This window comes from Ursus maritimus, unplaced genomic scaffold (genome assembly GCF_017311325.1).
Source record: "Ursus maritimus isolate PB19 unplaced genomic scaffold, ASM1731132v1 scaffold_21, whole genome shotgun sequence".
Classification (NCBI taxonomy): Eukaryota; Metazoa; Chordata; class Mammalia; order Carnivora; family Ursidae; genus Ursus; species Ursus maritimus.
The window spans coordinates 510,126-522,895 of record NW_024424564.1 but is presented as its reverse complement, the minus strand read 5'-3'; the positions used below and the strand labels follow the sequence as shown (position 1 = coordinate 522,895).

At 50.2% G+C, this 12,770-nt stretch overlaps 2 protein-coding genes and 1 long non-coding RNA gene across 3 annotated transcripts in view; all 3 read right to left on the bottom strand.

Moving 5' to 3' along the window:
* ESYT1 (extended synaptotagmin 1) overlaps window positions 1–905 on the bottom strand; it is a 12,814-nt gene extending 11,909 nt beyond the window's left edge. Inside the window, exon 1 of the mRNA XM_008712257.2 lies at window positions 435–905. Coding sequence (XP_008710479.1) covers window positions 435–824 — 390 coding nt within the window. The 5' untranslated portion in view covers window positions 825–905. The remainder of the gene's footprint in view (window positions 1–434) is intronic.
* Window positions 906–4,791: 3,886 nt separating this feature from the next.
* Window positions 4,792–9,978, bottom strand: ZC3H10 (zinc finger CCCH-type containing 10). The gene is made up of 3 exons (XM_008712245.2): window positions 9,895–9,978; window positions 9,092–9,155; window positions 4,792–7,637 (listed from the first exon to the last, which is right to left on the bottom strand). The coding sequence occupies exon 3, from the start codon at window positions 7,580–7,582 to the stop codon at window positions 6,275–6,277; it is 1,308 nt and encodes a 435-aa protein (XP_008710467.1). The 5' UTR covers window positions 7,583–7,637; window positions 9,092–9,155; window positions 9,895–9,978; the 3' UTR covers window positions 4,792–6,274.
* Window positions 9,979–10,437: 459 nt separating this feature from the next.
* On the bottom strand, window positions 10,438–11,719 carry LOC103682574. Its single transcript, XR_573420.2, has 4 exons — window positions 11,634–11,719; window positions 11,495–11,519; window positions 11,078–11,100; window positions 10,438–10,796 (listed from the first exon to the last, which is right to left on the bottom strand). It is a non-coding gene; the product is annotated as an uncharacterized LOC103682574 (long non-coding RNA).
* Window positions 11,720–12,770: the final 1,051 nt, after the last annotated feature.

The following is a 12,770-nucleotide window of genomic DNA, read 5'->3' as shown; positions in this document are numbered from 1 at the left end:
GCCTTAAAAAAGGAAAAAAAAAAAAAAAAAAAAAAAAGTCTCAAGGAAGAGTGGAGAGACGAGGGAACCCTCTGAGCCGCAACGGGGATGTCCGGGAGCAGCAAGGCGTGAGCGGCGCCAGAAGCGAGGAGCGCTCAAGCAGCATGGCTAGGAGGGAGAGCCACGGCTGAGACCGACTCCCCAGCTGTTCTTACTGCTTGCCCAGGAGCAGAGGAAGAAGTCCTGATTCTGTGGAAGGATCGGGATCTGGGCGCGCGGAAGGGAGGGGGAAGGGGAGAGAGTGGCTACTCGGTCCCAAGAGTGGTGCGTCCCAGCAGGCAGGCGGCTAGCGGGGCGAGAGAGGAGTCTCCCTCCCATTGTCCCAGGGTGGGGAGCTGACTTTAGGGCAGGAGGGAGACGCCCGGGGCTATGCAGCACTGAGAGTGTTCGCTCACCCAGGCAGGTAGCTCTCGATGGCTCATATAAAGTGTTTTCGCCGTGAGCCGCTCCTCGTCGTCCAGGAGCTGCCGCGCTGCTCGAAGGCTCCGTTCTTTCTCATCGCGGACCCGGCGCCAGCCCAGGTAGAGGGCGAGGCCGAAGAGCACGAAACCCACGCTGAGTCCCACTGCGCCGGCCAGGTACACCGGCACCAGAACCAGCAGCCGCCGCCCGAACGAAGTCAGCAGCGCCAGGGCCTCACCCGCCGCGCCTGGGCCGGCAGGTTGGTTCCCAGAACTCAGGTCCGGCTTTGTGTGAGCAGGGGGGTGCTGGTCAGGGGGGTCGGAGGGAGCAGAGGGCTGGTCCACGAGGCTGGGACTGGAGCCGTCTCCAGGAGAGCGCTCCATCGTACCCCCTCTGGGAGGACCCGCCCGACCCAGAGACCAGTTGGAGGTGGCTCAGTCTGGCGCCCAGCTACCCCTGCAAACAGTAAACCCCACACTGGGGGAGGGGACCTGAGGCCACGCCCCCTCTATCTGACGGCTCGGGTTGGCCGGCGCTGCACAGACCAAGGTGGAGTCAAAAGATAGAAACCCTGCCCCTCTTCCGCCGGGAGCCGGTAAGGTTCGGGAGAGGCAGGACCTCCGTGATTAGACCGGCGTGCCAAGATGGGCGGTCTGGGACAGCGGGAAAAGGAGGGAAGAGGCTAAAGAGGGGCATTTGATTGGTCAGAAAGAGAAGGAGGCGTGGCATACCATTTAAAGAGAGGCGGACCAGGAGCGCCCCCACATGGGATTGGCGAGCCTGAGGTATGACGTCATGCGGAGCCGCACATCCAATTACTCTTTTACAGGGACTTGGGGTTGCGAAGTGAAGGGTTTGTGGAAGACCAATCCACTCCATTTGAACGGTCTGGCAGGATTTGACTGGGATTCCCAACATGTTCATTTGTCAGTTTCCCCTAGTCTTCATACTCTTAAGTACGTTACTTATCCTTCAGTGTTTCCCTGGCTGTCCGTAAAAAGAAAAGGAAAACTCCCCAGGTGGAATGAAAATGTTTGAAGACCGACCCTGTCTACCTGTCCCGTCCTCTACTTTGTGCAGTGCAACGACAGCCGCTAGAAAACACTGGAACATACGAGAATTACAGAGTTAAGATTATCCAGCCTTCAGGGAAGAGAGAGGGAGACAGAATGGCGTGAATAGGAAGTGAGGCTTTATTATTATTTTTTAGAAATCTTCAAGACTTAGTTATTCCTATCATAGAGAACAAATTAAATTGTCTCCCAAAAGGTGGGGGTTAGGGGAGACGCCTCAGCTGCAGTGGATTTGATTACATTTTCCAAGAATTTCCTGACCCTGAGGAACTGCTCTCACACTAAAATGAGAAATCGAGAGTAAAGAGGCAATTCCATTTTGTATTTGCCTGAGTTGGAAGGAAAGTTTGGAATACAGTCAGCTGTAGAACTAATGCAATTCCACGTTGTACTGTGTATGCTTAGGAAGGGAGAAGTGCAGGGTATAGTGATGACTACTGTTACTAGTTAACTGCACTCACGAGTGTTGTCCAGGCACTTAGAAACTAAACTGGAAGCCCAGGAGGGAAGAGTTGGTCATAAAATGATTATCTTTTAATGCAGGATGTGTGGGGCTTGTTGTGTTATTGTTTGGTGCAGCACGGGAAGTAGGGTTGGTTGGTGGGGAGAGCCTAGCTCTGCAGCTGATAAATGTTATCTGCCTCTGCAGGGCAGATTTCATGACTGCGTTGCACTGTTTAAAACCTATCCCTGCTCAGCCGTACCCCCTCAATCTTAAATGTTCCCACTTCCCCTTCTCTACTTCCCTGAGGCTAACAGTATCTAGAGTGCTTCATTCAGTGTGCAGAACTGCACAGGGAACGGCTTTCTATCTCCTGTGTCCATCTTCCATGTTCTCAGAGTAAGCAGGTAGGAAGAAGCTCATGGAGTTTGGAAGAGGTAAGGGTGACCTGCTCACCAACTGATGAAACAGAACCATAGCAGGAAAATGGATGAGCCTCCTTAGAGGGAAACCTCTCTGTAAACTGAAATTTGCCAAGCACCAGGGTAGGAGCAGGTCACTTAGGTTACGGGGTGGAGAGCGCGACCCACGGAGTTTCCTTTCCAAGCTTCTCCACTTTCTCACCCCATCCCGATCATCAGACCCTTCTACTAAAGGCGGTCTCTGCAAGACAAAAGTCCATCCTCAGGAAGGTCTCTTCCCAGCTGGGGCCCAGAAGCCACAGGATCAGCAGCTGCAATGCAGGCACCAGAACAAGTAAACAGGGTGGGTCCCTGCCCAGAGACAATTCTGCTGCCCAGGTGCCACCTGGTGGTGATAAGCAGTAAATCAGTACCGGGGGAAAGCCTGGCCATTTGTTAGAGGAAGTACCTAAGGGACGAGAATACCAAGACTTCCTGGATTTGCAATCTGCGTCTACATGTAAACTTCATTTACCTCCTAGGGGAGGCAGAGGGTTACACGTGGTAACCTAGTTCCTGCCCTCTCTTCAAGATGGAAGGGACAACGGGACTTGAGGAAATTTCCTCTATTATTCCTCAAAAGTTACTGCAAAGTAGTTCTATCATTAGAATTTTATGCCGAGTCTGGAGTCAGACTGCCTGAATAAACTCCTGGCTCCATTCCTTACTAGTTGCAGAACCCTGGGCAGCTGACTCTTGTTAAGCCTGCTCTCTCCTCTACAAAATGGGTTCGATAATAGTACCCATTGTGTCAATGAAGTGATGCATGTAAAGTGCAGGCACAGTGCCTTGGCTTGTATTAATAAGTACTTAGCTATTCCTCTAGAACTCCGCTTATTTCCTGTGCAGCAAGACATGAACTTCTGCGGAGCCCTTCAAACAACTGAAGATATCTATTGGGTCTCCCCTCAGTCTTGTCCGTTTTTTTCCCCCTGCTACCCCACTAGTTTATCAATGGGCCTCTTTAAAAATTACATTTAGAACACACAGTTTAGGTGTGGCTCCACTCAAACAGACATGGTAGAACTGCTCTATTTACAATGCATTTACTACAGTTCTGTTACCCTTATGGAGCTCCTCAAAAGGGGCCTAGAACATAGCAGTCTTTTAATATTTATGAATTGCCCTACTAGGACTGAGACTTTAATTTTTTTTATAATCAACTGGAAGTCCTGTGTTGTTTTCATGTGAATTACTGCTAACCTAGATCTCTGCATCTCTTCCTCAGGCAGGCTCAAGCAATTTTTTAGGGGAGGGTCAATCCAAATTGATCCAAACTGACCTCTTGGATTAATTCAGTGAATCCACATTACAGCACTTTCAGGGTTACTTGGTACTTCGTTGTGTTCTGTTGATAATAGGGCTTTTCATATTTTTATACAAGTTTTCCTTTTCCTTTTTTTTTTTTTTAAACAGAACATAGCCTTTGGGTATGTCACCAGAGACTAGAAGTTTCTCTAAATGCACTGATCAACATTTACGAGGCACAGATGTTGAGTTTTGATTCCACCAAACTCGACTATTAATTGAGCCATGATTACTCTCTTATCTTCTTAGTAGGTGAGAAGCAGGACCGCAGCCCTCCCATCGGGGAACTGGCCTGTTACAGCGGGGCTTCGGATCTGTTAGGGGCTGAGCTGGGCTCACCGCTGGGAAATGGTGTTCTCCTACTGGACACAATCTCACAAAACACCAACATCACACAAGGGCACTCAGTGACGGTGATGAAGTGAGGCAAAAAACAAGATCACACATTTTTGTTTAAACATGAAATATGGTCAGTGTGCAAATCATGAAATAGCAACCATCCCCCTCTCCCAGCTAATGAGCGACTGCTGCTTTGTCACCAATTTCAGCATCACTCTAGTCTGCCCTTTTCCTAGATAAGCTAAAGATACCCAATCACATTAGTGTCTCTACTTCCCTGACAGGACCCAATCCAGAGTCAAGCCCCACTTCCTTGAACCTTCCCCCAAATCACTTAACCAAAGTCCAAGTCCTGAAAGTGCTTTCTAGTACCCCCCTTGCTAGGACACACCATGGGTCCCATGTGCCACGCTTTCTCCACCACTGCAGTGAGCATTAAACCCAGCTTGTTCGACTACAGGTGTATTCCTGGTGGCCTTTAGCTGCCATATGTTAATAAAGAACATACAATGTCTACAGTTTCCCAAATCTACCTCTTCAGAGATACTTGGCAAAGAAAACAGTCAGGATTTGGCTGGGATAACCTCATGTTGGTATCTATGATCACATTTGTCTCTAAATGTTTATAAACCATCTCTTTTAATAATCCAGAATTGTGCCAGAAAAATCAACATTAAGCTTATCAACGTGTGGTTTCTAAAGTCCACAAACAGTATTTCAGTATTTGCCCACTTTTAGTCTTTAGGCTTTTTTTTTTTTAATTTCTTTTTTATAGCCAGCCTTGACTTAGCGCACCATCTCCAACCCCAGGTGTAACCTGAGTGATCAACCAGACAAGAAAGCAAGAGGTAGCAGGAGATATGATGGGGGAAGCACAACTCAGGATCACTTTCTCTACCCCAAATCCACTGTCCCGTCAGACACCTGAGTTGTTTCCCCTACGTCAGCCATGAGCTGAGGAGGAACTGAGGTTTGGCTATGGGGCTCCCTGGCCTTACTGACTCTTAAATGGATTTAAAACCTCTGTGGTTCTATTTGGAGGCAGAGGGAAGAGATGAACACTGAGGCTCGTGTCCCCAGAAGAACTTTCCTTTTCCCAGCACCTCCCAAGCCTTGAAGGCTTAAGGCATTGTAACTGAGGAAGGGATGGGGTAAGAGGGATACTAACTGCCATCAACAACTCAGAGAGCAACTGCCACCTGTCCTACTGTTTGAATAAGGGAAGGATCTGTCAATACATATCCTATTCTCGTTTCCCAGCACAGCCACCCCTCCTTAGTATCTGCCCCCCTAAATGACCCCAGGAGCCCTGGTTACTAAGGTATCCTGGGAATAGTACATGCAGATAGAAACCAGAAACAGATGGGACTATTTTTAAACTAGACTAGGTGGCTCCAATGTTTTCACCCCACAAAGCCCCATTTGGTCTTGTTCTGGGTCCCTACCCTTCACCTGGCCTCAGCCCAACCTTATCCAAGCTATGTGAGGGTGGGGTCTTCACCCCATTTTGGCATGAGATCTATTTACTGCTCCCATCTTCCACACAGAATATCTAAGCAAGTTTTCACTGCCTCCATTTGTTAAAAATAATTCTTTTTTTATTTCTTTGGAAAGTGGTGGGCCCTGCCCTATGGATCTCCAGGCGAAGCCAAGGTAATGAATGCTCCCCTCATCTTTGGGCTGGAGAACTATGGTCCCCACCTTCCCATGGGCCCAGGAACAGTTCCTGTATTGTCCCAACTCCACTAGGCCCCCAGTTGTCTGAAGGCTCCTATCAGGCCTTCTCTCCTGACCACCCGCTTCCCAATCTTTCCTGGCTTTCCCTCTAGGCAGGGCATTTTTTCCTACAAAGCCAGTGCTGGAACCTGTGCTATGCAGAAGAGAGGACAAGACCAGGATGTCCCCATCTTCCCAACAGGGCATATACAGCCCCTTGGTCAGTCCTTCCTCTATGCTGGCTTCAGTCCTGCACTCCTACGCAAGCCCCCTCTGTGAGGCTTGAAGGAAGATGGACAAGAGGACCCTCATAAAAGGGAGGTGGGAGAAAAGAAACCAGCCCAACCCCTTCTCAGAAGCAAACTCCTTGTAGTCTCTCGTCCTAGTTCTTGAGTGAGCCCTTCAGACAGGGCCTGGGAGGGCTAGGCGAGTGGGTAAGGGCCCCTCGACCCCAGCCCTGGGAGGCTATACCAGGGGAGTGTCCATTAGCCCCATCAGTGTGGCATGGCTGTGATACGCATGCTCTGGGAAGCGATGGGGTAAGTCACCATGGGAGTGGTGGTGTGGCTCATTGTGATTCCTGCCAAGGGCTGGGCCATCGATACAGCCACAGGGGCCACAGGAGCCACAGATACAGCCACAGGAGCCATGGAGACAGGTGGGGGTGCCATTCCCTGGGCAATCGTTTGAGCCAGAGCAGCTGACAATGGCGTGATCTCTGGGTTCAAGTGTGGGGGTGGGGGTGGGGGAGCAGCAGGAGGTGCAGCATTAGTTGGGGGAGCAGCTGGAGCTCCAGTGGGGGCCACCAGTTCTTGCTGGGATACAGGGCGAGGCTGTAGAGCCTGGCTGCTGAGAGTAGTGTGAGTCTGGGCAATGCCATGGTTAAAAGTGGCGACAGTGCCCACGGTGGGGGCCAGAGTCTGCTCTGTCGCTGGTGCAGTCGAGCTCAGGGTCATGACCTTGGCCTGATTGCGGAACTGGGCATTTTGTTCCAGCAGTACCTCATTGGTGGCCAGCAGGTTGCTGACCTGCTTCTTTAGCTCCTCCACCCGCTTCCTGAGCATGGCATTCTCCTCCTCCAGCAGTCTGCACTCCACCCCGCGGGGTGGAGCCAGACTATATTCATAGGATTCAAAATGGGGGCCATCCGGGGGGCAGCATCCACCTCGCCGGCGCTTGGGGCCTGGCTCATGGTCCTCAAAGCCCCTGTCGGGGAGGTCGTAGATATCGTAGAGGTCATGACGTCGTCCCGGAGGGACGGGGCCTGTTGAGCCACCACCACCACTGCCTCCTCCACCCCGAGCATCAAACTCAAAATCCCGTTGCAGGTGGCGGAACTTGCACTTGGCTCCTCTCTGGCAGTCACCCTTGAGAAAGTCGCGGCAGATAGGGACCTCCTCCTTGCCATTGGGCAGGTCAGCCGGTGAAAGGCCCAGGCCGGCTGCCACTTTCTGCCTCAGCCGCGGGGGAAGCTCTCCTGTCTTCTTATAACCATCCTCATCCTCCTTGGAGCCGTGGATGAATCGGCAGTTTGGGCGGCTACATTCCTTGTTCTGGAAGTCATGGCAGAAGATGAACTCATTTTTGCTCACCCCCAAGTTGGATACCTCACTCATGTCTGGATGGCGATAGCGGCAACGCTTGCCTCGCTTGCACACATTCCTCAGGAAGTCTCTACAGATGGCATCTGAGCTGGCCCCGCCACTGCCTGCCCCTGCCCCACTGGCCTCCTCACTGCCACCGCCTCCAGGGCCTCCACTGCTGCTCCCAGTGCCGTTGGCATAGCTGTCCCGGTCAGGCATCCTGGTCCCCCCCAACTCAGGGCTTTCTTCTTTTTCTTGCCACCCTTGGTGACCACTAGGAAAGAGGAGAACTGTGTCAAACAGGAATCTTCCAGAGAGGCCACATTCTTCCCAGCTATAGAGCAGGCAGTCCAGCAAGAGGCAGGCCAGAGGGACAATGGCTTTGGAGATGGAAAATCTAAGGGATGAGAATTCTGGCTGGACTGGCTGGCTTGTCAGAAGTCCCGCCCGTGTGCACCTGGTCTGGGTCAGAATGATTCACACTAGCCTGGCTAATGGGGGAGGCAGGGAGGGAGGGAGCTGGGGTGAAGCCACCTCATCTCACTAATGATGTTAGGCTAAGGAGGGTACAAGGAGAAAATAGTGTTAGGTTTTATTTCCCCTTCTAGCTGACCTTATTAAAGTCGAGGAAGTGAAATTAAAACTGCTGTCTCAGTGTCTCAATAGGTTAGGAGGAGGCTGGGAAGTGGCCAAGATGGGCTGGTGAGCTTACTAGGGCTCTGGATAATGGGACACTGCAGACAAAACTTCCCTTAACCCCTCTTCTATGGGATCTCAGGTGAGGGCACTGTGAAATATCAGATCTCTAGACCCCAGGAAATCCTAAGTGAAGAGATTGGTGTCACCAGCTTGAGGGCAGTCCCTAAACCTATCATTTTTTAGTATTCTCTCCCATCTCACTACCGCTCTCAACCCATGTGGTCGGCCCCCTCCACTCCAATTCAAGGTAAGAGTTCTACAGCTGGAATCTCCACTTACAGACCCCCCAAAGGACAAAACCATTTGTGGTAAGATCAAGGTGGGAGGAAGGAGTTAATTTCACAGGAACAAGTGACCTTTCTTTCCCCATTCTACACCCCCCTCCTATTCCCCATTAGAAGATCCCACTGACATCAAACCACACCATTCCTCACCCCATAAAGATCCTCTTTATTTATAGACTCTATAAAAGCTTTTTAAGTCTCCTCTTTCCCAAGAGAGCTCTGGAATGTCAGTCTACTGCCCTGGTTCTAGCCCTCCCCTCTCCCCGCCCCCAAAAAGACTGGGAGTCCCTGCCACCACGTGTCTGACCTCATAAGCCTTTCTAAGGCAGTGATCAGGCTCCCCCTGCTGTTCAAATAGGAAAACTTCATATTGTTTCCCTTTGAGTATAAGAAAATCTTCCCTGGTTTCTTTGGTCTTCATCTCCCCCCAAGCACCTTCCCCATTGCCTTGATTTGCCTTCAGAGCTTCCTAAAATGAACCAACCAGATCAGAGCCCAGAATTACAGAAGAACCTGTAAAAGAAGAGGGATCCTCTTCTTCCAAAGGGATGTAGTCCCAGGATAGAAGCAATCAAGGAAAAAAGAATGGTAAAAAGGAAGATACAAACTTTTTCTACAAGGGAAATGGCCTGGTGAAAAATAAATACCATCTCTCCAAGCCTGAACCATGTTGCAAATCCCACCAGAGGCAGATAATCAGATATGATACTCCTCCCCACCCAACTCTCCCAGGATAGTTCAATACCTGAGGTAGCTCAGGTGAAGTCCGGGGCTTCTGTGGGTCTCCACCTCCACATCACTGCTGGGTTCTGAACAGGAATAAAAAACAAACAGAGACTTGGGTGGGAGAAGGGGTAAGAACAGAGGACTGTAAGATGTTGGTTACAATAAAGAAGTTTGACAAAATGGCAAGAGCTCTGAGCACTTCCAAGATTTCCTTCAAGCTGAATTTCACCTGTGAAAGGTAGAAGTTGTCAGTAAAAAGAGTAAGAAGATAGAACTAATCTGGAGGGCCTAGGAAGATGGGTTGGAAAACCACCCCTGGGTGAACAAAGGGTGAGGGGTACCGGGCCTCAAGATGAAGGAAGATGTGGGGATCAGAGCCCGGCCTAGGGTTGCGGTTAGTTAACTCCGAATGGGAGCCGTGTAAGGGCAGCGACTGACAATGCAGTGGGATGGCTGATTAGACTTGGAGGCGGTGATTATGACGCTTCGCAACACCCCAGAGTTTGGGGGGAAACTCCTAGGAGTTTCCACAGCAAGTCTTCTAGCTTGCCAGGTTCTGTGCAGTGCGACCGGCACTCAGCCGTGGACTAGACGAATAGGACACTAAGGGAGCACAAGTGAAGCGGGAAGGGGAGACTCCAGGTGACATCAAGCTGCGGGGATGGGCAGGGCTGTGACGTCACGGAGCTGGCGTTTGTTCGCGAAGCGGGGTCAGTCAGAAAAAGGGCTCGGCCCTGGGGCGTGAGAAAGAAACAGCTCGGTCCTGGGGGGCCTTGTGTAGCCCCGGGCGCGGCCTCCACCTAAGTCTCCCGCCTCCCTCACCTGCCGCCGCCGCCGTAGTTGCTGCTGCCGCCTGCCGGTCCTCTAGCTTCGACAAAGAGCCGCCTACCCTGTCGCCCTTCCGCTTCCTGCGGAAGAAATGACGCTCTAGCCACTAGACCCGGAACTACTCTATGGTGTGCAAAGTACTTGTGCGGCTTGCCGCAGGAAGTTCCCAGCAAGCTTTGCGTGTCACCATAGCAACCCAACCCAACAATACAGTTGGTGCCGAACAGCGGGAACTTTCAGCAACGCAGGCCCAAACAAGAGTAAGAGCGGAATCGCCGTTTGCCCCTAATTTGGCCGCAAACCACCTTGAAATGCGTCCCCTTCCGTGTACTACACCCAATACGGGAAGGGCCACCCAGTTACCTAGCTGTTCCGAGGGCCTGGGAACCAGATGTTGGCCGGCGACAGAGTCACACTCCGGCTGTAGCCCACGTAGCGTGCTTGACACACTACAGCACGGGGTACTCAAGAGCGCCTGCTGCACTGATCCAGAACCCCCAGCCAATGGAACCATAAAAACCACGTATCAGACAAAACCATTTTTTTTTTCTTCAGCTAAGACAGCAGAAGAGATGATTTATTGTACACGTGTTACATTCAGCCACAAATGAAAACAGAATTAGTCCCGAAAGTCACAGGTGCAGGGCAAAGGACCAAAAGGGACTGTTTTGCTATGAACAAGGCGGGTCTCTCAAAGGTGGTCGTTGTGATCACACGGCGATGGGACGGTCTAGATCCATTCAGTCAAGCTCTAGAAAGTAGACATGCAGTCCAACCACTGGTACCAGCGTCCCTGGCCTCTGGCTTTCCTTATTTCTGCTCCTGTGGCTCCACGGGTGCACAAGCTAGTGGTTTACTTGGACCTCTGCCTCATCTTTCTTCTTTTACGCTTCAGCCTGAAAAGCAGACACGGGAATACATCTCCTGCCCACACACCCAAGTTCAGTCTTTTCCCTCCCATCTTAAAAAAATGTGCATCCGATACCTGGGGTGGCAAAACGAACAAGCACATTGGTCCTATTATCTTGTGTTCAGTCCCTGACCAGTAAAGCCAATACTTAGAACTGTTTTTCACTTAAAGTTCTTTAGATTTCTAAACCAAATGTTCCTCCCACGTTTTGTCCAAGGCACGCTACATTTCCCTCTTCCTGTTTTGGCCGGTCAAGTCTCAACATACCTGCGCATTCGCTTCTTCCTCCACTGGCAAACGATCATAACCAGAGGCAGTGAATAAAACAAGAGATTATTAGCTTTAGTAACAGGCTTAGGCAGGGATGTGAAGGACACTATTTAAAACCTGGGAGGTTCCTGACCAAGTATGAGGGCTCAGTCGCACTAGCCCTATCAATTTGGACTCTCACCCTCACCCGCCGACATAAACCTGAATCCCGCGTTTTTCTACTCCCGCCCTCTCTACCCACAGTACTTACCTACCTCCTCTGCTTCTTTCCAAATTATCCTTCCTCCCCCACTAGCCCTTGGGCACCCCTGAGAACCCAGAGGCTCGGGAACCATGGCGGACTTCCCTTGCCTGGCTATCCCCCCACCCATCACCAATCGCTACGGCCTCAGCTTACTCCCAGGGACTGCTTACCTTGGCTCTCATGGCGCAGAGGTTTCTACAGGTAAAGAGAAAAAGGCTACAGTTAGTTTGCCGCAACGATGGCAAGTGCAGAGATCAGATGTTAATGGATTGTGCACGAAATCCGAACATAGGAAGCAATTACACTCACCCAAGAAGATGGCGCTAAGGCCGAGAGAGCGCCAGCGGCCCGCCTCCAGCTATTTAATAGGGAGCTGTGTCGTCACTTCCGCTGTTTCACTCTTCCCTCCAGGGGCGGGGCTGCCCAAGGAGAGTAACAATGGTTTTCAGCCCCTCAGGAGCCAGACTAAGTGACTGAATTATAAATTCTCTTGGAAACATTTTAAATTTGAGTTACAAGATTCCCCTCCCCAATTTTATTATGAGGACATTGTATTATTTCAACGTGAGCACATATTTCCAATGTGGGACCGAGAGGTGCAGACGAGCAAATGATAGCGACTTCCGCCTTCCCTCTCACTGCTTCATGGGAGTTGCAGTTTCCTGGGGACACCTCCATTTTATTATGGATAGGTGAGGATCCTACAAAAATTCCTAATTTGTTTTACTGATTTATTTTCTAAATTGCTGTAGGGAGATTCTATCTCGGAACTTACGAAGGTCCTCAGATTACAGAACGTGGGAGGATGTACAGTGGGGAGTCGAGAAAGCCGTTATACTACAAAGAGACCTTTGTCATTTAGATCAACGCTTTTTCCTTGTCAACTACGTCTTTCCCACAATACCTGAGGCTGAATGTTACAAGGTTCCTGGCCACAATGCATCTTGTTCAGAAAACTTAAGTGATTCTCCCTCTACCTACGGGTGAAGATCAAATCAATGGACAGAGGAAGCAAGATCAGCTGTCTTCTCTAGAGTGAGAATGTTTGGTGTTAAAGAACTTCCCAGTCTTACGATATGGTCAGGTCAGAAGCACTCAGAACTAACATACCCATAGGTTTAGCTATATGAAACTTGACTTAGGAAGGATGAAAAGAATCCTATACCATGCAGACTTGGCTTTACTTTTATAAGAAACTGTAAGGCTTTTTGTGATCATCCTTTTTTCGTTGTTTCTCTTAATAATTTATACAGTAATACTTTACCTTTTTAACTCTGGAAAAAACCGGTTTTTGATTTTTTTACACTTACGGACGGCCCTTATTCCAAGCTCTTAAGTAGTCTAGTATTGTCCCATCAGAATATAAAAAATTTTCAAGAACTAAAAGCCCCAGCAACATTATATCAAGTCCACCAGGATTTCACCTGTTGATTGCCCACTGCAGTT